At 57.0% G+C, this 23,559-nt stretch overlaps 2 protein-coding genes and 1 non-coding gene across 4 annotated transcripts in view; 2 read left to right on the forward strand and 1 right to left on the reverse strand.

The window, feature by feature from the left end:
* The window catches only part of ABCA3 (ATP binding cassette subfamily A member 3), a 31,751-nt gene extending 14,246 nt beyond the window's left edge, over positions 1–17,505 (forward strand). The window contains exons 10-31 of one of the 2 annotated variants that reach the window (XM_030481416.1): positions 381–562; positions 1,744–1,890; positions 2,284–2,413; positions 3,082–3,236; positions 4,070–4,225; positions 4,562–4,772; positions 5,068–5,218; positions 5,744–5,842; positions 6,059–6,251; positions 7,073–7,409; positions 8,282–8,555; positions 9,096–9,300; positions 9,784–10,003; positions 10,250–10,408; positions 10,958–11,130; positions 11,415–11,549; positions 11,681–11,875; positions 12,815–13,002; positions 13,103–13,273; positions 13,689–13,876; positions 13,983–14,056; positions 15,041–17,505. In XM_030481416.1, coding sequence (XP_030337276.1) covers positions 381–562; positions 1,744–1,890; positions 2,284–2,413; positions 3,082–3,236; positions 4,070–4,225; positions 4,562–4,772; positions 5,068–5,218; positions 5,744–5,842; positions 6,059–6,251; positions 7,073–7,409; positions 8,282–8,555; positions 9,096–9,300; positions 9,784–10,003; positions 10,250–10,408; positions 10,958–11,130; positions 11,415–11,549; positions 11,681–11,875; positions 12,815–13,002; positions 13,103–13,273; positions 13,689–13,876; positions 13,983–14,056; positions 15,041–15,172 — 3,875 coding nt within the window. In that variant the 3' untranslated portion in view covers positions 15,173–17,505. The remainder of the gene's footprint in view (positions 1–380; positions 563–1,743; positions 1,891–2,283; positions 2,414–3,081; positions 3,237–4,069; positions 4,226–4,561; positions 4,773–5,067; positions 5,219–5,743; positions 5,843–6,058; positions 6,252–7,072; positions 7,410–8,281; positions 8,556–9,095; positions 9,301–9,783; positions 10,004–10,249; positions 10,409–10,957; positions 11,131–11,414; positions 11,550–11,680; positions 11,876–12,814; positions 13,003–13,102; positions 13,274–13,688; positions 13,877–13,982; positions 14,057–15,040) is intronic. The other variant, XM_030481417.1, reaches the window with a different exon arrangement.
* Positions 17,506–18,116: 611 nt separating this feature from the next.
* Positions 18,117–21,568, reverse strand: MCRIP2 (MAPK regulated corepressor interacting protein 2). Its single transcript, XM_030481422.1, has 5 exons — positions 21,417–21,568; positions 21,223–21,304; positions 19,465–19,592; positions 19,141–19,242; positions 18,117–18,540 (listed from the first exon to the last, which is right to left on the reverse strand). The coding sequence occupies exons 1-5, from the start codon at positions 21,466–21,468 to the stop codon at positions 18,470–18,472; spliced, it is 435 nt and encodes a 144-aa protein (XP_030337282.1). The 5' UTR covers positions 21,469–21,568; the 3' UTR covers positions 18,117–18,469.
* A 1,860-nt stretch (positions 21,569–23,428) lies between these two features.
* Positions 23,429–23,499, forward strand: TRNAG-CCC. Its single transcript has one exon. It is a non-coding gene; the product is annotated as a tRNA-Gly (tRNA).
* Positions 23,500–23,559: the final 60 nt, after the last annotated feature.

Below are 23,559 nucleotides of genomic sequence, written 5' to 3' on the forward strand. Positions count from 1 at the left end.
TGCTGTTGGTTCCAGCAGAGGCCATGCTTTTGCGAAGTGATGGCAGTAAAAAGGCAGCTGTGGTGATGGAGGGGCTGGAAAAGAGACTGCTTCTTCCCTGGGTGGTTGCAGAGAATGTGATGGAAGAAGCATGATGGGGTGGAGATCCTTGAGTTCATAGAGTCATAGAAGATGGAGGTCATCAGAAGATAGATCAAAGAGATGTCAGTGTGCTTTCTGCTGCATCTTTCTTCTCCATCTGTAGAAGGGATTGTAGAGCTGTGCACATGCTCCTTGTTCCCGAGCAGTGAATTAGGACAGGGGATGCTGTCTGACAGTCTTGGAGAGCACTTTGTCTTTCTGGGAATGCAGAGGTAGGCAGTGCCCTGTGTGCCTTGCAGGAACTGGCATTCAGTGGAGGGACCTCATGAAGCCCATCAGCGTGGACGACAACTTCACCTTAGCCCAAGTGCTGGGAATGCTGCTCCTGGACTCGGTACTTTATGGCCTGGTGGCCTGGTATGTGGAGGCTGTCTTCCCAGGGGAGTATGGTGTGCCCCAGCCATGGTACTTCTTCCTGACGGTGAGCATGGCTTAACACCCCTTCCAGTGGGCTTCATGAGCATCGCTCGGGGGTGGGCCCTGCTTCTGTGCTGAACTGAGGTACAAGGGTGACCTCCAAAATCAAGGGGTCTGCAATGTATCCTCAGTAAATGCTGAAGCAGCTGGATTTTTTTACTGAATATTAAGTTCTTCTTAGCTTTAAATCCTTGTCGCAGCATTTCTTGGTGTGCAGGATGTTGTTAAACATCTCCATGCCCAAGTGAAGGCATTGGAGAGAGGAGCCCCGGGAGCAAGCAGTCGGATCCAGTCATTTGAAACTCATGGAGTGCTGCTGTCTGGGTGGGCCTGGGTGGTCTGTGTCCTGCTGCCAGCCCCCCCGTGCTGGTACCAGGGGATGGGTGACAACTGTCACCCCATCAGCTGTGCTGCCTTTGCTCTGCCAAGTCAAATTCTTGGCATCATCTTCAGTGGCTGCAGCAGTTACTGCAGCTCAGCTAGTGGCTCAGAATTCCTTAAGCCACAGTGATGCCATCAATTTTGATCCTGTAGATAGATCCCTTGTCGTTGAATTATGAGGTTTTTCCTCCCCTCTTCTAAATTCCTTATCCCAGCATGGTTTCACGCTACCGTCCCACTCCCTCTTGCAGCTAGACCAGGGTATGGAGATCCACTGTCTTCCAAAAGCCACAGCAGGATGTTGGTTTTGCATCCAGGAGCTGTTGAATTGTTATTTCCACAGCGATTTAAGCTCCCAAACACTTATCTTTATTCCTAGAGAGCCAGGGCAAAAAAAAAGCTGTAATTGCAGCAGCTGGACCCCAGGCTTTTTGTATGTATTTGGAGGGGGTGATCATCCATTGCATTGGCTCTTCTGGGCAGGCTGCTTCTGGAATTTTGCTTCTCATGGAAGTGTTGACCTTTTCTATGGGAATGTAGATGGGGAAAAGATGTCTTTGTAATCATGGGCAATCCTGCTGTAAGGGAGAAGCAGGAGAAGGCAGCAGGGCAGGGGAAGCAGTGTCATCCTCTGTCTGACCTGCCTGCTGACGATGCGCTGGTTGGCAATTCCCAGGCCAAGGAGAGTGGTCTGGAAGATCCCTGGGAGGCATCTGCATGGGAGGAAAAGGGTGGCCAAGGCCGTGGAGAAGAGATGGTCTGAGCCTGTGCCTAAGTTTCTTTCTCTCTACCTTCTTCCATCAGCCCTCATACTGGTGTGGGCGCCCCAGGACTGTGGTGGGAAAAGAGAAGGAGGAGGAAGAGGACCCCGAGAAAGCTCTGAAGAGCCAGTACATTGAGGAGGAACCTGCTGACCTCATGTCAGGAATCAAAATAAAGCACCTTTCCAAGGTACCAACTGCCCAGCACAGCACTAACACATCATGACATTGGTTTTGTAAAACCCACTGCCTGCAGGCAGCTTCCTCATCATTTCCCTGCCCTCTTTGCCTAGGGCTCTGCTCCTTGGCTGCTCTGAAGCAGGTAAGGCTCTTCCCTAGAGCTGCTGCATTTTGGTGTGGGCTGGAGTGTTGGGTACTTACAGGTATATTGAACATCTGTATTTAGCCTTACATGGTTGACATATTTGACATCTGTATTTAACCTGTTGACATCTGAATTTAACCTGAGTGAGACCTGTTGTCTAATGCCAACAGCATGTTAGCATCATGGGCTTTGCCTGCTGAGTGGAGCGGCGGGGACAGGTCTGAGAACAGCATCAACTCATTACTGTGATCTCCTCAGGTCTTCAAAGTGGGAAACAAGATGAAAGAGGCAGTCAAGGACTTAACGGTGAACATGTATGAAGGGCAGATCACCGTCCTGCTGGGACACAATGGTGCTGGGAAGACCACCACTTTGTCCATGCTCACAGGTAGGAGCAGTTCTTGCTGTGGGTCTGGCACATGGCAGGGAAAAGCTGATGGCTTGACTTGCAAAGGGGAGCTGAACCCCATATCTTAGGCTGGGGAAGGGGTTTTACCTTCTGGTTCACTGAGCTGTTAGCCAGGGCTGCTGGGGTAGTGAGAGGCAGTTCACTGCCTGGGGCGATGGAGGTAGGGTGCAGGTCCTTGCTCAGCCCTCCAGGAGAGTGAGGTCAGGCAGTGGCGACAGTGACAGCCAGTCTCTGTTGGAGAGCCCTGGGAAGAGGAAGGACCCACTGTAGGATGTGTCTCTGTAGGCTTTGTCATGATAAAGCAGAGAGGGCACAGGCCAAGAACTGGTCTTTGTCATTCTTCAGCTGCTGAGCTCTGGGCAGCCTATTTGGTGGACATGGTGACTTTGATGGTCCTCCCTTCCCTGTTCTCTGTCCCTCTGTGCCCGTAGGACCTTCCCAGGAGGTCTGCCCTGGCCTCACCTTGACCTGTGCCAGGTTGAGAGCCAGGCTTGCCTCCCGCTTCCCTCCTTGCCACCCTGCATGGCAGGAGAAGGCTGCTGCGCCTGAGCTTGAGCAAGAGACTGGCTTGCTCCAGCTTCCGGCAGAAAGCTTGGAGAGGGATGCATAGCAGAACCCCCACCTTTCCTTGTGTCTGCTCCCCCCAGGGCTGCACTCTCCGACAGGCGGGCAGGCGTACATCAACGGCTACGAGATCTCCCAGGACATGGTCCTGATCCGCCACAGCCTGGGCCTGTGTCCCCAGCACGATGTCCTCTTTGACAACATGACGGTGGAAGAGCACCTCCACTTCTACGCAGGGGTGAGCACGGGGGAGACAGCCCTGGGAGCACCCTGCAGTCACCTGTGGCTTCCTGAGGCTGGGAAAGCGTGGTGAGATCCATCAAGTGTGTCCAGAAGAGGCCACAAAAATGATCAGAGGGGTGGAGCAGTTCTGCTCTGGAGACAGGCTGGGAGAGCTGGGCTGGTTCAGCCTGGAGAAGAGAAGGCTCCTTAAGGGGAGACCTTAGAGCAGCTTCCAGTGCTTGAAGGGGCTACAAGAAAGCTGGAGAGGGGCTTTGGACAAGGGCCTTAGGGACAGGCCAAGGGGGAATGGCTTTAGCCTGCCAGAGGGGAGGTTGAGATGAGCTCTTAGGCAGAAGCTCTTCCCTGTGAGGGTGCTGAGGCGCTGGCACAGGGTGCCCAGAGAAGCTGTGGCTGCCCCATCCCTGGCAGTGTTCAAGGCCAGGTTGCACGGGGCTTGGAGCAACCTGGTCTAGTGGAAGGTGTTCCTGCTTACTGCAGGAGCGTGGACTAGCTACCTTTAGAGGTCCCTTCCAACCCAAACCATTCTCTGATTCTATCGAAAGCAGAACAGCCCTTGCCTCCTCTTTCCACCTCATCTGCAGGCCGGAGCTCCTCGTTTGGCTGACGGAGGAGTGGAGGGTCATGGGCAGCATGGCTCTGTGGAAACCCCCACACGAACTGTGCCAACTCCTTCAGGGTTGGGCAGGAATCCATCTTTGTGTTTCCCCACTTTCCTGCCTGGCAGCGTGGTGGGGTTTAGCTGCTGGCGGCTGATGTGGTGGGAAGGGTCTTTGCCAGCTTCACTGACCCCTGCAGGCAGGCTTAACCCTCCCTTCCCCTGTCTGGCAGCTGAAGGGGTACCCACCCTCCAAGTGCCCCGAGGAGATCAACCACATCCTGAGGATCCTCAACCTGGAGGACAAGCGCCGCTCCCTGACCAAGGCGCTCTCTGGCGGGATGAAGCGCAAGCTCTCCATTGGCATCGCCCTCATTGGGGACTCCAAGGCAAGCATCTTCCATGGGGCTCACCTCATACCTTTCTCCCTAGGCCAGTGTAGTGGTCCTTCTAGTGGCTCTGAGATTGTTCCTCATCTGTGGTGAGCCGGTGGGAGATGCAGAGACAGTGAGGAAGGGGCAGGAGCACCCTCACAGAGGGACAGCTCTGAGGACAACACCCTGAGGCTGTGGTGCAGGTCTGCTGCCTCATAGCTGCTCCCCCAGGCAGGATCATCACATGCATGCTGTCAGGTCAAGGCTCCTTCTGGGCCCTGGGGTTGCCGCTTCCTGCACTGTTGTGCCTCTCCCACCCCTTTCTGACCAGCACCTATCTCCTCTGTGCAGGTGGTGATGCTGGATGAGCCTACATCAGGAATGGACCCAGCCTCTCGCAGGGCCACATGGGACCTTCTGCAGCAGCAGAGGAGCAACCGCACCATCCTGCTGACCACCCACTTCATGGATGAGGCTGACCTGCTGGGTGACCGCATTGCTATCATGGCCAAGGGCGAGCTGCAGTGCTGCGGCTCCTCACTCTTCCTCAAGCGTAAATACGGTAAGGGAGGAGCAGGCAAGATGTGCTTGAGGTCTTCTCCATACCAGGAATGAGCAGGAGGGGGATACAGGGCAGGGAAGGGGACCTGTTGCTTCTTGTCTATGGCTGCTTGCTATACATTGTGCTATTCTGCCTCTTCTCAGGCCCATCCCAATGTTTGCTCCTGTGTCGTGTCCATAGCCCAGGCAAAGCCATTGATGCTCTGCAGAGCCTCAGCCTCCCTCTGCTCCAGCACGGCAGGGCCAGGCTGGGCTGTGATTTACCCTCCTCTCCCTTCTCTTGTGCCTCTCTCCAGGGGCAGGATATCACATGGTGATGGTGAAGGAGCGCTACTGTAACTTGGGGGAGATCTCCCGCCTCATCTGTCAGTATGTGCCCAACGCCACCATGGAGAGCAATGCTGGGGCAGAGTTGTCCTTCATCCTGCCCAAGGAGAGCACGCACAGGTAACAGCATCATCCCCTGATTGTCATCATCTTGGATCCCCTCATCTAGATGATCTCCAGAAGTCTCTTCCAACCCTAATGGTTCTGTGATTCTGTGATCTGCACACACTGGGGCACACACTGTCCTCAGGGGCTTGCTGGAAAGGGGAGCTGCTCTTTGCATCAGCACTGGTCTTGGGAAATGGAGTTTGGTTCTTCCCCTGTGTCTGCTGGTGTGTTGCTCTTGTGTCCCCTTGCACTGCCCATGCACTGATTGTCGATAGCTGGTGATGGCTGCAGTCTGGATCAGGCTGGTTTGGCTCCACAATCAGACCTACGGATAGCTGAGGCTGCCTGTGGCAAGAAAGAGCAGAAGATAGAGCCCAAAAGCTGCTCTTGGGTAGAGTGGGGTGTTTAGTGCTGCAGGTATCCCCGGAGCTGGCTGCAGGACTCAAACCAGCTGCAGGACCAATGCCCAGAGGTTCTTAACCTCAAGATGCCCCCTCTCATGAACATCAGCATCTAATGCCTCGCTTCTCCATCCAGGTTTGAGGCCCTGTTCACGGAGCTGGAGCAGAGGCGGGAGGAGCTGGGCATCGCCAGCTACGGCGCCTCCGTCACCACCATGGAGGAAGTCTTCCTGAGGTAGGCAGGGGGAGGCTGGCCCTGGTGGGGTGTCATCTGGTGGTGACCAGTCCCCATGTGCTTCGGTGACGGCAGTGTCCTACACAGCTCCCTGGGGCACACGTTGGGTTTTGTCTCTTGGGTTTGTCTTCCCCAGCTTGATCAACAGCAAGGATCAAGAACAGCTCGAGGCTGTCTGGGTCTGTATTTCATCACTCACTTTCCCTCCTGGCGCAGGGTTGGGAAGCTTGTGGACTCCAGCATGGATATCCAGGCCATCCAGCTGCCTGCTCTCCAGTACCAGCATGAGAGGCGCTCCAACGACTGGGCCATGGATGACTCCAGCAGCCTGAGTGGCATGACAGACATGACGGATGACAGTGGGGCACTCATTACTGAGGACTGCTCCAGCATCAAGCTCAATACCGGGGTGAGTGCTGGGGATACCGGTGCAGCAGGAACAGGGACAGAGCATGGGAAGGGGAGCTTTGGAGCAGGGTTACCCAGTGGAGCCTCCCCCATGGCTGGTCTTGTCTGTGGTTTGAAAGATTGAATTGGAAGGTCAAATTAGAATCTGCATCTTTAGGGGCAAATTATTTTTAAGGTTGTTGGCATTGCTCACTACCATCCTTTTCATCTTGAGATCTACAGAGATGCTCTTGAACGTGTCCCAGGTGACCTAAAGTGCTTTTTGCTCCATCACTTAGGATTTCCATCAGGGAGATGAGAAAAACCATCTCCCTTCCCTTGCTAGGCTGTGTTTCAGATCCCTGGCAGCCCTCCACTGCCCACTGCCTATGTGCCTGTGATGAATTTCCCCACACTTTTTAAGGGCACGTCTCAAAGGTAGAAGGAGAGAAAGATGTTTGTGGGTTTAAAGAGCAAAGAAGGTGCTTGCAGGAGATGGGAGCTCCCAGGAGCCTCAGCCGGTCGTGTGGGCAGGCAGCCGTGTTGCACTAATCCTGTTGTGAACCTCAAGCACCGAGAGGTGGAGGAAGGTAAAGGTCATGGCTGAGGCTGCTTTTAACACCTGAGATGCCAAAGTGACTGCATCCCGTTGGGAAGCTGTGGAGTTTGATGGGCTGGAGTTAAGCAGCTGCCTTGCTCGTGTCCTCGCAGGTTTGGATAGAGAGCAGTCTGTGCTGTAGGCTCATGGGCTACGTGCAGGTGGTTGTGGGGTCATTCTCCCATCAGCTGCGTGGGGTGATGTGTCTGGTGGGGCTCACTTTGACCTGACTTCTCCTCTCCCAGTTCTACCTGTGCTGTCAGCAGTTCTACGCCATGTTCATGAAGCGAGCCATGTACAGCTGGCGCAACTGGAAGATGGTGGCAGCGCAGTTCCTCGTGCCTCTCATCTTCACTGCCTTTGCCCTCGTGGTGGCCAAGACCTTCCCAGGGCCCAGGGACTCGTCCCTGCTCCGGCTGACGCTGGAGCCGTATGGCCAGACCATCGTGCCTTTCAGCATCCCAGCCGCTGCGGCTCTGCCCCAGAGGTTGGCCGAGCAGTACATGGAGCTGCTGGATGCCCAGCGCCAGTCACCGCTGGAGGTGCTGGGTGAGGAGGGTTCAGGGAGCACCTGTGGAGCAGGTGATGCCCAGGGGGGTGTGCAGGAGCCATGAATTTCTCTTGGAGGGCCCTTGGTGTGGGTGGCTCAGGTCAAAGCGTGGCCTGTCTGACCTGTCTCCCTGCATGGGAGAGCCCATAGAACGATAGAGCAGTTTGGGATGGAAGGGACCTTAAAGCTCATCCAGTCCAACCCCCTTCCAACACCTTCCACTAGACCAGGTTGCTCCAAGCCCCATCCAACCTGGCCTTGAACACTGCCAGGGATGGGGCAGCCACAGCTTCTCTGGGCAACCTGTGCCAGCACCTCACCACCCTCACAGGGAAGAACTTCTGCCTAAGATCTCATCTAAATAGACATATAGATAAGAAGTATGAAGTTATCTGACATGTCTAGAACAAGTTATTGCAGAAAAATTCATGTTTCAAAGAGCTTGCAAGGTCTCCTGTCACATTTTCCACTCAGTGAAATGTTCAATTCAGAATAGACTCATTAAATTAACTGAACCAGATAACTGGTAGCCCCTGAAATAAGAGCTCAAGAAGTGCTCCAAACAAACACTACCAGGTGGAAGAACTGCAGAAATACTCAGTGTGAACAGAATTCAAAGTCATCCTCAGTATCTTGGCCCCCTGCAACAGACATCAGACAGTGGCCAAGTTCGAATATTTCCGTTATTCCAAAATTGAGGATAAAGTTTCAGGAACTCTGAAAAACTTCAGTCCCACAGTTGGCAGGACCCCTCCTCACCTGAGCAGAGCTGTGTTCCCCATAACTCTGTGTTCATGACCATCATCAGGGCTAAGGGTGGGCCACCAGGGCTGGGTCTGCATGGGGTCTTTTCCACTTGGCTGCAGTGGTGGATCCTGCTCACAAGAGCAGTGGTGTCTGGCAGGTGGCCTGGAGGAGTACCTCATCTCAAGAGCCTCTGAGGAAGGGGGAGCCTTCAATGAGCATTACATCGCAGCCGCCTCCTTCGAAGGAGCTGGGAACCGCACGGTGGTCACCGCGCTCTTCAACAACCAGGCATATCACTCCCCTGCCACGGCCCTGATGCTGGCTGACAACGCTGTCTTCAGGGTGCTGGCGGGCTGCAATGCCTCCATCACAGTCACCAACTACCCTCAGCCCCGCAACATCACTGAGAAGGCCAAAGACCAGCTCATGGAGTATGTCTGATGGCACAACGCTTGCTTTCCTGCTCGGGATCATGCCTTCCATGGGGGCAGCTTAGCTTGGTTATACATCAGTGGAGGAGCCAAGCTGGAGCTTCTCAGACCCAAACATAGCTGTGATTATACTCTGGAGGTCAGGAGATGTGTGTAAAAGCTGTGTAGATGACTTACCTGCCTGACCCTATGCATGTAGCTCAGGGGTTGGGTATTCCCCTCTAGATACTGGTTTTCCCTGGGTGCTCAGAGCAGAGGGAGCTGCATGGTCCTCTACATCCAGGGTCTCTCAACCTCACCCATACCTGAAGGTAGATGTGTGGGATCCTGCAGAGGCAAGGTGAAGGTTTGTGGTGTACTGGGTGGGCTGTGTGCAGGAGTCTTTTGTCTTACTGAGGAGCACTTTTACTGTGGGATGTTCTTCTGCATGCTGGGTGAGCGTAGCCTCCATAAGGAGCACGGTGTGGGTGTGCTGTCCCTGTGTAGCCTCAGTTTGTTAAGCTGTCCCTGTCCTGACCTGCCCCACTGCTGTCCCTGCAGAGGCCAGACCGGGTTTGCCATCGCCATCAACCTGCTGTACGGCATGGCCTCGCTCGCCAGCACCTTTGCCCTGCTGCTGGTCAGCGAGCGCGCCATCAAGGCCAAGCACGTCCAGTTTGTCAGTGGCGTCTACGTGGTCAACTTCTGGCTTTCTGCCCTGCTCTGGGACATCATCAACTTCCTCATCCCTTGTGCTCTGATGCTGGTGAGTCAGTCCTGACAGCCTCCTGTCCTCTCCTTGGGTGGGAGCTCCAGGTGCTGCTCCTCTGGGAGGGCTGGGATGTGTGGGGGTGCGGGGAAAAGGATGAGGCTACTGGCACTGCCTCAGTTAATAGAAGGGATCAGCAGGAAACCTGTCCCTTGGTCCTGCTGGGAGCTTGGGCCATGGCAAACCATTTGGGGCAGTTGACTGCAGCCTGTGGCACCTGGACACTTGGATGTGGGCAGTAGAAATCCTCAGGTACATGGGAGCATGGAGAGGAATTCCCCAGATCTGCTCTTCTGCATCCCGGTCTGAGGAAGGAGGTTTCTTTTTGGGGCAGGCATGGGCTGCTGATGGGAGCCATCTCGGGGGGGTTATCTGGGTCAGTGCAACGCTGCTGTTACCTTGCTGCCTGGGCCATTGAGACAAGGAGACATCACTTGTGGTGAAGACAAACGTGCATCTCCTCACATCACTGTGCCCCAGGTGGTATTCCAAGCCTTTGGCGTGCAAGCCTTCACCCAGGACAGCCACCTCGTTGATGTGATGTTGATCTTCCTCCTTTATGGCTGGGCCATCATCCCCCTCATGTACCTCCTCAGCTTCTTCTTCTCGGTGGCAGCCACAGCCTACACCCGCCTCACCATCTTCAACATCCTCTCGGGCACAGCCACCTTCCTCGCAGTCACCATCATGAGCATCCCAGGTGGGTCACTGCCCTCCGTGCCTGCCCAGCACTGCACCCTGCCATCACCAAGAAGATCCAGCCCCCAGGGGGACTTTCACCCCAGGGCTGTTCCCACACTAACAAAAAAACCCCCTATGACAGTCCATTCTCACCCATTAAACATGACAAAATATATTGGATTTCCATCTGAACTTGGAAGTATCAGAGCCTTTCTCTGAAACCAGCAAACTCCAATCTGTTGATCCTCCTGTGTTCCTTTTTCAGAGCTGGGCCTGGTGGACCTTTCCAAAACCCTGGATAAAGTCTTTCTTGTCTTACCCAATTACTGCTTGGGCCAATGCATCAGTGACTTCTACCAGAACTATGAGTTCATTCAGTTTTGTACATCCTCTGTTGAAGCTATCTTCATCTGCAAGGCATTCAGTGAGTCTCTGTGTTGGTCCTCACCTGCCCACCCCACTGTAGCCACACCGGGGGGTCTCTATGGGGTAGATGGTGGAGCTGGTCAGTGTCATGGGGCCTCTACCCCAACCTGGGCAGTAGCTCCAGGTACCATTTTAATGCAAAAGCTGGGCAGCGTTTGACACTCGCAGGTGATCCAATTATGGATTCTTTTCCTTAGTAGTGATTTGGAGGAGATGGGGGCTAGGAGAAGTTTCATAGACAAGTAAAGAAATCCCAGTCACAGGAGTGACTTGATCTCTGTGTGCCTCCACTGGGCATCTTCTGCTAGACCCCCTCCAGATCTGAATCCTCTGGTGGGAAGCATTGGAAAGAGCTGCGGGCAGGGAGCCCAGTGTGGGCTGGGATGGAGATGAGGGTTGGAAAGAGTTGTGGGCAGGGAGCCCGGTGTGGGCTGGGATGGAGATGAGCCCAGCAAAGCTTTGGGCTCACAGCTTCCTCTGGAGCTTATCTGTCCGTCCCCAGAGTGTGGCTTGGTCCAAGTCTTGATTTTTTTTCACCCGTGCTCAGATATCAGTTATGAGATGAACTACTTTTCCTGGGAGACGCCTGGGATTGGACGATACCTGACCTCCTTGACCATCCAGGGTTTCTCCTTCCTCTTCCTCCTTTTCCTCATTGAGACAAACCTCCTCTGGAGACTGAAAACTTTGGTCTGTGGCATCTGCAGGCGGCGAAAATGGGTGAGCTGAAATGGTGGAAGGCAGGCAGAAGTAAGGTGCCTGCCAAACCAAGCCCAGGAGTCCCTGTGAGCTGGAGACAGGCCCTCCAAATCGTCTTCCCAGGGAGCATCTCTGGAGCAGGATGCCTGGGGGGCTGATCCTGTTAAGGATATGGGTTGGCAAAGGGAGTGAGGCATCCCCAGAGGTGGCTGATCGAAGGGATGGATCCTATCTGGGTTGGGGGCACTGGAGGAACCTGTTTGTCCCACAGCAGCCAAGAGTGTTTTTTTCTCCCTGGTGTTTAGGTGGCACTGCTGAACAGGGTGTCTGTGCTGCCAGAGGACCGGGACGTGGCAGATGAGAGGAAGAAGGTTTTGGAGTCGCCACCAGAACTTCTGTCATCTCTCAGCAGCCCTCTGGTCATCAAGGAGCTCACCAAGGTGAAGAGAGCATGGCTCTTCCTGAGCATCCTGCTACCCGCTGAGCCACGGTCCTTGCGGGGCTGGTAAAGCCACCTCTAGCTGTGCTGTTCAGTGGTGACAGACTTGGCTTGTGTGTTGGTCTCCACCAGGTCTACGACAGCCGGGAGTCCCTGCTGGCGGTGGACAGGATCTCCTTGGCGGTCAGCAAAGGGGAATGCTTTGGCCTTCTGGGCTTCAACGGAGCGGGCAAAACCACCACCTTCAAGATGCTGACTGGTGACGAGAGCATCACATCGGGGGATGCCTTTGTGGATGGCCACAGCATCCTGGCCAACATCAAAAAGGTACCAAGGGCTGCAGGGGTGGAGGGTGGCATTACAAAGAGTCCTGGGGCTCTGCTGGGCCACCTTGCAGAGTGCCTCTGAGGGGGACATGGTTGCAGCTGCCAGGGGTGGAAGTAATATCCCAGGAATGTGGAGTCCTTATCTGGCCATGCGGAAGCAGTCCCCTCTCCACCAGGATGACAGATGTGAAGCAAATGGAAGCCAAACCTTGCGAGGGTAGTGAACCCTTCATCAAAGGGTTTAGCCCTGTAGCTGGAAACGTGAAAACTGAGTTAGTGACAGTTGGATGATGGTCTCTCTAAAACAAGCAGGTCAAACCTTTCCAGAACCCTGCTAGAGGTCTCCTTGCTGGGAATTGCCCTTGCCCACTCCCTTGGGAAAAGCAAGAGATTAGCAGGGGTCAGGCTTTCAGTTCAGTCCCTGGATGCCTTTACCACTGTCAACCCCAGACAATGTCAGGCAAGGATAACATGGGGTGGTCTGCCCTGAAAGCATGGCCCTGCTTTCCCTCTCCCCTGGGACTCTGCCTTCTGTTGGGCCCTTGTGCCCGGAGGAGACCAGAGTATGGGGAAGGTACAGAGCCTCCAGTGCTTTCCTTCTGAGATCCACCTGGAACGGTCCCTCACGACGAGGAACCAGCTTGGGAAATGCAGCGTGAGACCACGCAGTTGCTGTCACAGAATCATTAAGGTTGGAAGGGACCTTTGGAGATCATCTGGTTGAACCCCCAAGCATGTCCAGAGGCACGCTGCGTGTGTCCATCCCCACCAGACCGACTGCTCCAGCGAAGGGGGAATTTCCCTCTTGTTTCACTTGAAGCTGCAGCTCAGTGAGCAGAGGTGCAGCAAAACCCTGTGGGTGCCAAGGCACCTCCTGGCTTGGAGACCTTGCAGGGACCCATCTGTGAGCTGATCCCTGCTGGGTTCCTCTTGCCCCAAGGTGCAGCAGCGGATCGGCTACTGCCCGCAGTTCGATGCACTCCTGGAGCACATGACGGGCCGCGAGACGCTGAGCATGTATGCGCGGCTGCGGGGCATCCCCGAGCGCTACATCGGCAGCTGCGTGGAGAACATGCTGAGGGGGCTGCTGCTGGAGCCCCACGCCGACAAGCTCGTGAGGACCTACAGGTGAGAGGAGGCATGGAGACACCCCCTGCCCCTCCTCTTGAGTGGCTCTCCCCGTACTCATACTGCGGGTCTCTGTCCCCGTTCCCCTCTCCTTTGGCAGCGGTGGTAACAAGCGGAAGCTGAGCACTGGCATTGCCCTCATCGGTGGTCCCCCGGTGATCTTCCTGGATGAGCCCTCCACAGGCATGGACCCTGTGGCACGGCGTTTGCTCTGGGATGCAGTGACACGGACACGGGAGTGTGGCAAATCCATCATCTTCACCTCCCACAGGTGACACGTGTCCGGGCAGGGCTTAGCATGAGAGATGAAAGGGTGATCAGGAGTGTGATGTGGTCCAAGGGATGGGACCCACCTCCAGAGCATGGTGGGTGGGCACTGGCTGCGGCCAGGATGGCTGGCTTTACCCAGATCTCCCTCTTCCAAAAGCCCAGAGAGAAGAGAATCCACCTCCAGCCCCTTTCCAGAATCTTCATAAAGTCACATACTGGTTTGGGTTGGAAGGCACTGTAAAGCTCATGCAGTTCCAACCCCGTGCCACGGGCAGGGACACCTTCCACTAGACCAGGTTGCTCCAAGCCCCGTCCGACCTGGCCTTGAGCACTGCCAGGGATGGGGCAGCCACAATCTTCCCCTGTTCTGTCTTGGTGCTCCTGCTCCACTAAACAAGTCCTCTTCTGTCCTGCAGCATGGAGGAGTGCGAGGCCCTGTGCACGCGGTTGGCCATCATGGTGAATGGGCAGTTCAAGTGCCTGGGCAGCCCCCAGCACCTGAAAAGCAAGTTTGGCAGTGGCTACACCTTGCTGGCCAAAATACGGAGCGAGGAGGAGGGCGAGCTGCTGGCCTTCAAGGCCTTCGTAGAGAAGACTTTCCCAGGTACTGTGAGCTGCTGGAGCGGTTGCAGTCCAAGGAAGGGCAGGATGCTGGTCATGAGCTTCAGCAGTTTCTTAACTCAGAGCCTCTCCTTGCTCATCTCTCCCAGGCAGCATCCTGAAACATGAACACCAGGGCATGGTACATTATCACTTGACCAACAAGAACCTCAGCTGGGCACAGGTAAGGGGATGCTGGAGCCCATCCCACTCTTTGCAGGAGGCTGGAGGAGCAGCCCAATTCCTGCCCCTTTGCATGCTATTCATGCTTTGCTTTCACACTCCCTTTTCTTCCAGAGCCGCTCCCTGTCCAAAATCCAGGTGATTTATAAAGCCAAGTTAATTAAAAAGTGTTTTTTCTCCCTGACCCTTTCCCATCTCCTGGCCCAAACAGATCACCTGCATGTATGGTCAGTGTGTGAGCTCACAGGATGCACCATGGGTGCTGAGCTGGGACCACTCCATCCCACCCCCCCAAACTGACTGCCCTTGACTGCAGCCCTCCAGAGGAAGGCAGGGTCTCCCTGGAGCAAAAGCTGATTTTGCCTTTGGTTGTACAGAATCATGGACTGGTTTGGGTTGGAAGGACCTTAACGCTCCTCCAGTTCCAACCCCCTGCCACGGGCAGGGACACCTTCCACTAGAGCAGGTTGCTCCAAGCCCCTGTGTCCAACCTGGCCTTGAACACTGCCAGGGATGGGGCAGCCACAGCTTCTCTGGGCACCCTGTGCCAGCGCCTCAGCACCCTCACAGGGAAGAACTTCTGCCTCAGATCTCATCTCAGTCTCCCCTCTGGCAGGTTAAAGCCATTCTCCCTTGGCCTGTCCCTACAGGCCCTTGTCCAAAGCCCCTCTCCAGCTTTCTTGTAGCCCCTTTAGGCACTGGAAGCTGCTCTAAGGTCTCCCCTTAAGGAGCCTTCTCTTCTCCAGGCTGAACACCCACAGCTGTCTCTCATATATACGTATATATACAACATATATTTTTAAATGGGGTCAGGTACTCTGCTAAATAACCCATCTCCTGGCTTCCCCCTGCCCTCCTGCCAGGGAAGGTGTCACTCACCCGGGTTTCCCTGGAGGAAAAAGCTTCCTCTGCTTTCCCAGTCGCAGCCAGTGGGGTTCTCCTGTGGCCAAGGTACCTGCAGCAACTGCTGTGCTGTCCCTTGCAGGTCTTCGGGGCCTTGGAGAAAGCCAAAGAGAAGTATCGCTTGGAAGACTATTCCGTGAGCCAGATATCCCTGGAGCAAGTCTTCATGAGCTTCACTCATTTCCAGCACTACACAGAGGACAGAGGGAAATGAGCAGAAGCCCCCACCGGTGCCCTTCATCACGGACTGGCCCTGCTGCCTATACATAGTATATATAGAGACAGTAATTTATATATCAGCGTGTCTTAAATACTTTATAAATGTAAGAAACCTTTCACTGGGGGGGAGGATGGGGCCATCCCTTCTGCCGTGGGGAACACGGGTGGTGCGTGTGTCACGCGTGCCACCACGGGTCTGTGTGTGCGTGTGCATGTGACACTTCCACTCTCCAGCGTTCTTTCCCTTCTATACAGCAAAAACAAAGATCCCAACAAGCAGGGGGAAGCCTGGATGGGTAGAGATGGGTGTTGGGTATTGAGCTGGCAGAGGAGGAGTGGGATGCACCCCCCTGTGCCCCTTGGCCCTGCCCAATGCTTGCACCCATCAGGGCACTGCTTCGTTGTCTTGGCCCGCATGTTGACGTGTATCGTTAGGTGGTTTGCTCGTGGTTTAACAGAGGCTGTCAAATAGCTTAGATCCAGGTCGCTAGGTTCATTAGGATGCGCTATGGTTGCCCTTAGAAGCACTTTGTGTCTGGCTGGAGGGGAGAAGGCAAGCCTCCCATCCATCCCTCCGTCCCCACGGAGGAGGCTTCGTCTTCTTTAAGCTCTTAGGAAACGCCGTCCCCTCCTGCCTGCTTGCCCAGGGGTGGAGGCAAGTGTGTCCTGAGGAGCTGGCACCATCCCAAGCGGTGCAGGGAGAGCTGGCTGTGTTCAGGGAGCCATGGGACGTGTCCATGGAGCGGTGCCCAGAGCTCGGCCCCTTGGTACAGCACGTGATGGGTCTGGCTGCCAGCGCTCGGGCTGAAGGCAGCACTGGGTGAGAGGTGTTGCAGGGCTCTTGGGAATGCTGCTGGGCTCTCACTGTTGTGTCCATGGAAGGGTTTAACCAGTAGCACTGTGCTGTGCAGCCACAGGACTGGCGTTGAAGTCCAGTAATGCTCTCGCTGCGCCCCATGTCCTGCTGTGCTTTCCCCTTACACCCCACACAGGTCCCATGTCCCCATCCCACGTCACCCCTCCTCATCCCCATCCCCTGTGCACCACACCAGGCTGCTCCAGCAGCAGGCAGGGCATGAAGGCACTGTCCTGCCCTTGCCTGGCTGTGGGGATGCTGCTGGGCACGGTGCGTTAGGCACCAGCACTGCCCAGCCCTGCCTGCACCAAATCAGAGGCAGCAACTGGGATTTCTTTTTGGTGTTTCCCAGTGGTTGGGTGCTTTTGTTTGTTTGGTTTGTTTTGTTTTAAATCTGTGTTGATTGTTGTCTGTCCTTAACTAGTCCCTTTGTCACCCGAGGACAGTCCCCTCCCAGCCAGCTGCTCCGAAATCAATGCAGAGCTATTTGCACTATAGTAATACACACACTTGCACATAACTAAAGGAATTAATATTTATGGTGAGGGGTGCTGATTCCCTTCCATTGATTGATTGCATTGTCAGGGGTTGGGTGATATTTTTTGGGTTGGGTTTTTGTTTTGTTCCTGTGACTGACTCATTCCTTCCTGTTTTTTTCCCCTTTACCTAATGTCATTCAAAATGATGGTGCATCATGTTACTAAGAATTTCCCTGGATCTTAACTACGTGTGGTTTTGTTAGTAAGCAGCCAGGAGGTGAACGGCATCCCTGGAATACTTCAGAGCCCATCAGAGCTGCTGGCCTGGGCAGTTTGCTCCCTAGGAGCATCCCTGCAGGCAGTGGAGCCAGCAATGCTGGGGACACAATGCAGTGGGAAACCCCCAGGACTGGTGTACAAGGAAAGGGAGGAGGGATGCTTCCTGCGGGAGGGTGCCTGGTGCCACCAGGGACATGCTGGGACTCGGAGTAACTTAGTTTTTGGAAGGGGAAATGTGGTAGGCTGCCTCAACGCCTCGAGGGCTTCACCTAGAATGGGGAGCAGGGGGAAAAGGGGTTGCAGGAGAGCGAGATGCCAAATTGGCACAGGCTGGCAGCACCCTGACCACAGCCAAGACCTCCCTCCAAAGACATTCCGTTGCGATACTGGTGCCCCACCTTGCAAGGTTTGGTCCTGTGGCAGGTGACAGCCCCACAGTGCCCATGAATGGCATCGGAGAGCCAGGGGTAGAGGAGGCAATGGCAAGGGTGGCATCCACTGGTCCCAGCCCACCAGTCCTGGCCTAAATGAAGAGAGGCTTACCAAAGAATCATTCCTCCCTCACCGAGACAAGAGCTGCTGCTGTGCATGGTGCTGCTCACCCCAGTTCAGTTCCAGCAGCAGCACAGGGCGCAGGCAGCTGCTGCTCCCCTCTTGGCTGCAGAGTGGTCATTATTCCCATCATAGGAATAATAAAGGGTTTTATTTCTTCCAGTGGGTGTTTCCTGGCCTCCTTTGGAGTTCACAAGCAGCTCCAGTCCTGGTGGGCTCCATCTGTGCTGGACTCCTGCTTGCTGCCTCGTGCATGGGAGGACATGGTGAAGCGGGGTGTCCTCCAAAACCTCACGGGGCACAGCTCATCCAGCCTGGAAAAGCCCATGGGCTGAGGGAGTTCTGTGTGCCAGGCACTGCTGAGAGCAGGAGTGGGACTCCCCTTCCATCACAGGCAGACATAGCCCCCCTCTTGCCCTGGGAATGGAGGAGACCTTGAGCTCAGAGCTCAAGATGGCTTTTGTCATAGAATCGCAGACTGGTTTGGGCTGGAAGGGACCTTAAAGCTCATCCAGTTCCAACCCCCTGCCACGGGCAGGGACACCTTCCACTAGAGCAGGTTGCTCCAAGCCCCTGTGTCCAACCTGGCCTTGAACACTGCCAGGGATGGGGCAGCCACAGCTTCTCTGGGCAACCTGTGCCAGCACCTCAGCACCCTCACAGGGAAGAACTTCCTTCTATGTAAAGAACACCTATGCTTATAGGTTAAGAACTTCTTTCTTATATTATATATGCTTCACCATCTCTTCCCCAACCCACAAGTGCTTCTCTATGGGCAGTTTCAGTGCTTTATTGTCTGGCAGTCCTGCTACAGCATCCCACTGTCCTCCCCGCCGCTCCAGCTGCAGGGGGGGATCCGCTCCCTCATCCCCAGTGTGGCACCACAGTGTCCCTGGGAGCTGGAGGCTGCAGGAGCTGCAGCGGTCCGAGAACTGGCACTTGAGGCATCCTGGCCGGGGCCACACACTGCTGCTCCGCAGCGGGCACAGGGATGGGGCATGGCTCTGGTCCGGTCCCGCTGGTCACTTGATTTCGGTCATCCTTTAAAAACGTGGTTCTAAAATGGCACCGGTTCTGGGCTCTGAGCTGATGCTCCCTCAGGAAACCACCAAACTTTTCTTCCCTTTTAGGAGCAGTTTTCTATTTTGGCCAGAAATTGCTGTGCCCACCACTCCTCCAGGTCAATGGGAACGAAGTCTGAAAGGGAGGAGAGAGAAAGGGGAGCAGAGCAGCTGGACCAGGGAGCTGAGCTCCAGAGGCTCCCCCTGTGCCATCCCATTTGCCAGTGGACAAAAAAAATGACACTCCAAAATCTCCCCCACCCCTGTGCTCTGTCCCCAAAGGCCAGGCTGGGTTCACAAGGACCTTCTTGGGGACTTCTCCACTGCAGGAGCCCTCAGGCTGCATTCACAGCCCTTGCTGCTGGATCATTTTGTTCCCATTCCTACAGCTCCATCCTGCTCAGCCCCAGGAGAGGCAGGTCCCCACGGTGGGACCTGGGGGCTTCTCTCCAGCATGATGTTGAACCCACCTCGGTGGCTGGAGAAGGCATGATTTCCACAAGTCATCAACCAGGTGTCCTGCTTGCTTGGACATCCCCACCACACTGCGGGGCCAGCTCTGCCCCCCAGCACCCCCAAAACCAACCTCAGCACCAGCAGGACAGACCCAACCCAGCCCTTCTGGGGATCCTCCTCCCATCGCAGCCCTGCTCAGGTACTCAGCTGAGCCCACCCCAGCTCATTGCACCCCTGATGCACCTCCCCTCCCCGAGTGCTGTAGCTGCTTCCCACTTACTTTTGAGTCCGGGGTTGGGGTTTTTCTCTACATACTGCACGGGGCCGCAGGCGCTCTCCCCGCTCAGGCTGCCGTCCAGCTGCTGCTCTACCTGCTGCCAGGCTGGATGCGGGAACAGCCAGCAGAGGGTTCGGCATGGGGATTGCCCAGGAGGAGGAGCAGGAGGTGGTCAGAGGGGGGCAGGTACCCAGGCTGGGGACCCCCCTCCCTGCCGCTGAGGTCCCCGGCAGCATGGGGCTGCCTCAGGAGGGACCTCACATGCTCCAGCCCCCTTGGGATGTGACAGTGAGCAGGTGCCAGCCCCCGGGGACCCTCTGCCCTCACCTTCATAGACAAAGCGGACGTTCTCCTCGTGGGCCAGTGTGTAGCACTCCTCAGGGGCCGAGACCTGCTGCGGCAGCACCTGCGGCCTCTTGCCGTTCACTCTGTTGAAGATGAGTTTCTGGGCTGGGCTGTAGAGGGGACAAGGTGGAGATGAGGGGGGCACCCACCACAGCCTGTCCCCAAGGGGGGAGGTCAAGAAGGACCCAGCCCCCAGGGAGAGGGGGTTCCTACACAGGAAGGGGTGCAGGTGAGAGGGATCCCCATGGAAGAGCACAGGCTGTCTATCTCCCACCCATCGTCCAGCCTTAGCACAAAGTGTGGTCCCTAAAATAAGGAATACGCCACCAAAAATGCTGAAGTACCAGGAAAAGGGAAGTGAAATCCAGGCACCAGGCAGGGGATGCACATTGGTGTCACGCTCACAGACCAAGCACTCAGGTTTGCTGTAGCAGCCCCAGACCCCAGCATGTCCCCAAGGTGCCCCAGGCCTGGGATGAAGCCCTTTGCCAACTGGGAGCAGGTCAGGCTTCCCCGGAGCTGGGTACTTAAACCAGCCCCAGCCTGGAAACAGCAAGGGATGGAAGGGAAAGGCTTGGGATGAGACTATGGGCACACTGGATGCAGAACTTGAGTGTTTTGGCTTTTCTGCCCAGCTTTGGGGCAGGACACGTCTGCAACAGCCACGTTTCTCATGGGACAAAGTCTAAGGAGCCCCAGGAGCGCAGGCAGGTTATGGCTTGCAGGGCAGGTGAGACCCAGAAGAGGCAGCCCCTGCCCACAGCACCCCCGCCAGGTCTGCAGGAGGGCCTGGGGCAGGACAACGCACCCCAACCCATGGCTAGGGGGCACCGAGCAGCAGCCAGGAGCATGTGCAGCCAACCGGACTAAAGGAGTAAGGCTGGAGCCACGCTGGTTAGTGGAAGGTCCAGGGTGGAGGGGGACAGCCTGGACGGGGAGGGGACAGCCTGGTCAGGGAGAACTTTCTCATCCATTCCTTGAGGCTAGGGGAAACAGGCAGAGCCATGCAGGCTCCAGAGCCTTGCCCAATGGAGCACTGCTGCCTGCTCTGCCAGGCTGGGCTTTGTCCCCAACTCTCCACCTGGGAAAAAGGCTCCTTAAGGAAAGGAACCATCACCCCTCTGTCCATTTCAGACCCCCCCACTAGTTATTCCTACTAAAAGCTGCAAGCTTCACCCAAAAGCTATTCCTCTCCCTTCGAGACAGGGGACACCTTGCCCTGGGCAAACAAGGGTACATGGGACAACCCGCAAACGCTGCCCAGGGCCACCACGGTGACATGTGACAACACAAACGCTGCCCAGGGCCACCACTGGAACATGTGACAACACATAAACGCTGCCCAGGGCCACCACGGGGGCACGGGACAACCCACAAACGCTGCCCAGGGCCACCATTGCCTCCGTGGGTCCGGGGCTCCTGCCGGGACCCTCCAGCCCCGGGTACGCGGCGGTTCCACACCGGGCCCGGCAGTGCCCGCCCCGGGGCCGTCCCCGGCAGTGCCCGCCCCGGGGCCGTCCCCAGCAAGCGGGCAGTGGGACCCCCCCCCGGCCAAACCCCATCCTCGTGCGCACCGGCTCCGGTGTCCCCTCTGCCCCATCGCACACCAAGAGCGCGCCGTCTCCGCGGCCCCAGCAGCGCTGCCCCCCCCGTCCCGTCCCGTGGGCACCGGCCGGCGGCCCCCCCCGTGGTGCGGGCGGCCCGGTAACCTTTCCCCAAGGTCACGGCGGCGGGGCTCACCTGGCGGGGGGCCAGGCCCCGGGCTGCAGCCGGCCCCGCAGCTCGGCCCCTTTGCTGCTCTCCACCGCCTGCTGCGTCGGACCTGCGGTCGGCGGCGGGACTCAGAGCGGCGCCGGGGCGGCGGGGCGCGGAGCGGGACGGGCCCCGCGCACACGCCGCTCCCCCGCCCCGGTCCCGTCCGCTGCCCGCCGTACCTGTGCGGCGCTGCGTGGCCAGCTTGCTGGGGCCGCGCGTCAGCGTGTACATCCTGCGGCCCCGCACGGCCCCGCACCGGCCCCGCCTGAGCGCCGCGTGCCCCCCGCCGGGCCTTTAACGGGCCGGGCCCGGGCGGCCGCGACACGCCCCCGCCCTTAAAGGGCCCGCGCGGGACGGGAAGGCGGGGGCGGAACGGGGAGGGGGGCGGGACCGGGGGATGGTGCCGGAGGGGGACATGGGGGCAGGCACATGGGGGACACAGCAGGGACACAGCGAGAACGTATGGGGTGTGGGGGGACATAGGGGACACACGGGGGACACACAGCATGCATAAGTGGGAGGTATGTAGAGACTTAGGGGACACATGGGGAAACACGTGGGAGGTGTGTGGGGACACGGGGGACATGGGCACATGTGAAAGGTGTGGGGGGGGGACACATGGAGGGCACCCATGGGGGCACAGGTGGGAGATGTGCAGGAATATGGGGACACATGGGAAACACAGGGGGGCACACGTGGGTGGCACACAAGGGAGGTGTGGGGGGACACATGAGGGACTCATGGGGGCATATGTGAGAGGTGTGGGGGGACACACATGGGGGGCACACATGGAGTTGTGGGGATCATGGGGGACACACGGGGGGCATATGTGGGGTGTGTTATGGGGGACATATGGGGGCCACATGTGGGATGTGGGGACACATGGGGAACACGTTGGGGGCACATAAGGGACATAGATGGGATGTGAGGTCACACAGAGGACGTGTGCAGGACACACAGGGGGAACACGCAGGAGGGGGGGACACACCTGTGAGATGCGAGACACATAGTAGGCACACATGGGACATGGAGACACACAGGAGACATGCGTGGGACACACAGAGAGGACACATGGCACATGTGGGAGACATGGGACATGCACGGGACACATGGGTTTGAGCAGGAGAGAGGGAGCAGGAGAATCGTGGGACACAAGATGGCACATGCAGGGGACACAGGAGTGACAGAGAACACAGGGAGCACGTGCATGGGGACACCTGAGAGACAGGACACTGGAGCCATGGGACACACAGGGAACATGTAGGAGTCACTTCTGGGGCACATAGAAGCCAGGCTGGGGACAGCAAGGGGGTGTAGAGGCAGGGGCTGAGGTGCCACCACGCTGGGGACAGTGCTGTGACCAGCCCCGGAGCCCTGGGGGCTGTAGGGGACACTGGGACGGGCAGCCATGTCCTGGCCACCGCGGTGACCTTTGGAGCAGGGAAGGCACTTCGAGGTGTCCCCACGTGGCAGGAGGTGCAGCCCCGCGACATGACCCCCCGGCCACCCCCAGCATCACCCGCCGGAGGTGTGGGGGCACATGGGTGGCACCTCGGGTTTTGGGGTCAGGATGGGTGGCAAACTCACTGGCATGCTCCAGCTTTGCTCCGGTGGCAGTGAAGCCACCCCACGAGAGTGACCGTGGCATTTTGGCCCTGCCACGGCAGGAGGTAGTGTGGGAGGGGGCCCGGCCCCCCAAAAGAACATCCAGCGGGGTGCCGGGCACGCATGGGTGCACCCACAACCATCACCCCCGCCCCGAGTTCCCCCCAAAAGCCTACGTGGTCACTGTGCTTAAATACAGCTGTGACCCTGGGGGACTCCACCACCCACTATCACCTGGGGGGGAATGGGGCTGTGCCTCAGTTTCCCCACCTGCAACCTGATCGGGGGGTTTCGGGGCGCCCATGGGTGCACCTCCGAGCCCTGAACCCAGCTCATCGGGCTGTGGCTGCATCCTCCCTGGCGTCCATCACTTGTGCAGGTCTTGCCAGGAGGGCTCCTCTGCTCCCACTTATCCTCAGTTGTCTGCGGTGTCCACGCAAAGCCGGTCCTCATTAAGAAGGGTGGGGATAGAGTGGGAGAAGCCCGTCGGGGGGGGACACGGCAGCAGCCCCTGTCCTGCACCATCACCTCCACGTCCTCCTCCGAGAAAAGCTTAAGTATCATCAGGGAGGAGCGCTTTACAGACGCGCCGCTGGTGTAGTGGTATCATGCAAGATTCCCATTCTTGCGACCCGGGTTCGATTCCCGGGCGGCGCAGTACGTTTTGCGGCCTCTTTAATTTGCTTTTTTTTCATTAACGATTATGTATTTCTCACC

The sequence above is a fragment of the Strigops habroptila genome, chromosome 4 (assembly GCF_004027225.2).
Source record: "Strigops habroptila isolate Jane chromosome 4, bStrHab1.2.pri, whole genome shotgun sequence".
Taxonomy (NCBI): Eukaryota; Metazoa; Chordata; class Aves; order Psittaciformes; family Psittacidae; genus Strigops; species Strigops habroptila.

Bases quoted from the DNA above. Each gene is read 5' to 3' on its own strand.
- MCRIP2 (XM_030481422.1), bottom strand. From the start codon at position 21,468: ATGTACACGCTGACGCGCGGCCCCAGCAAGCTGGCCACGCAGCGCCGC. The intron at 21,305-21,416 runs GTACGGCGGGCA...CGCCGACCGCAG, and splicing joins GGCCACGCAGCGCCGCACAG to GTCCGACGCAGCAGGCGGTG. The intron at 19,593-21,222 runs GTGAGCCCCGCC...TCCCCTCTACAG, and splicing joins GGGGCCTGGCCCCCCGCCAG to CCCAGCCCAGAAACTCATCT.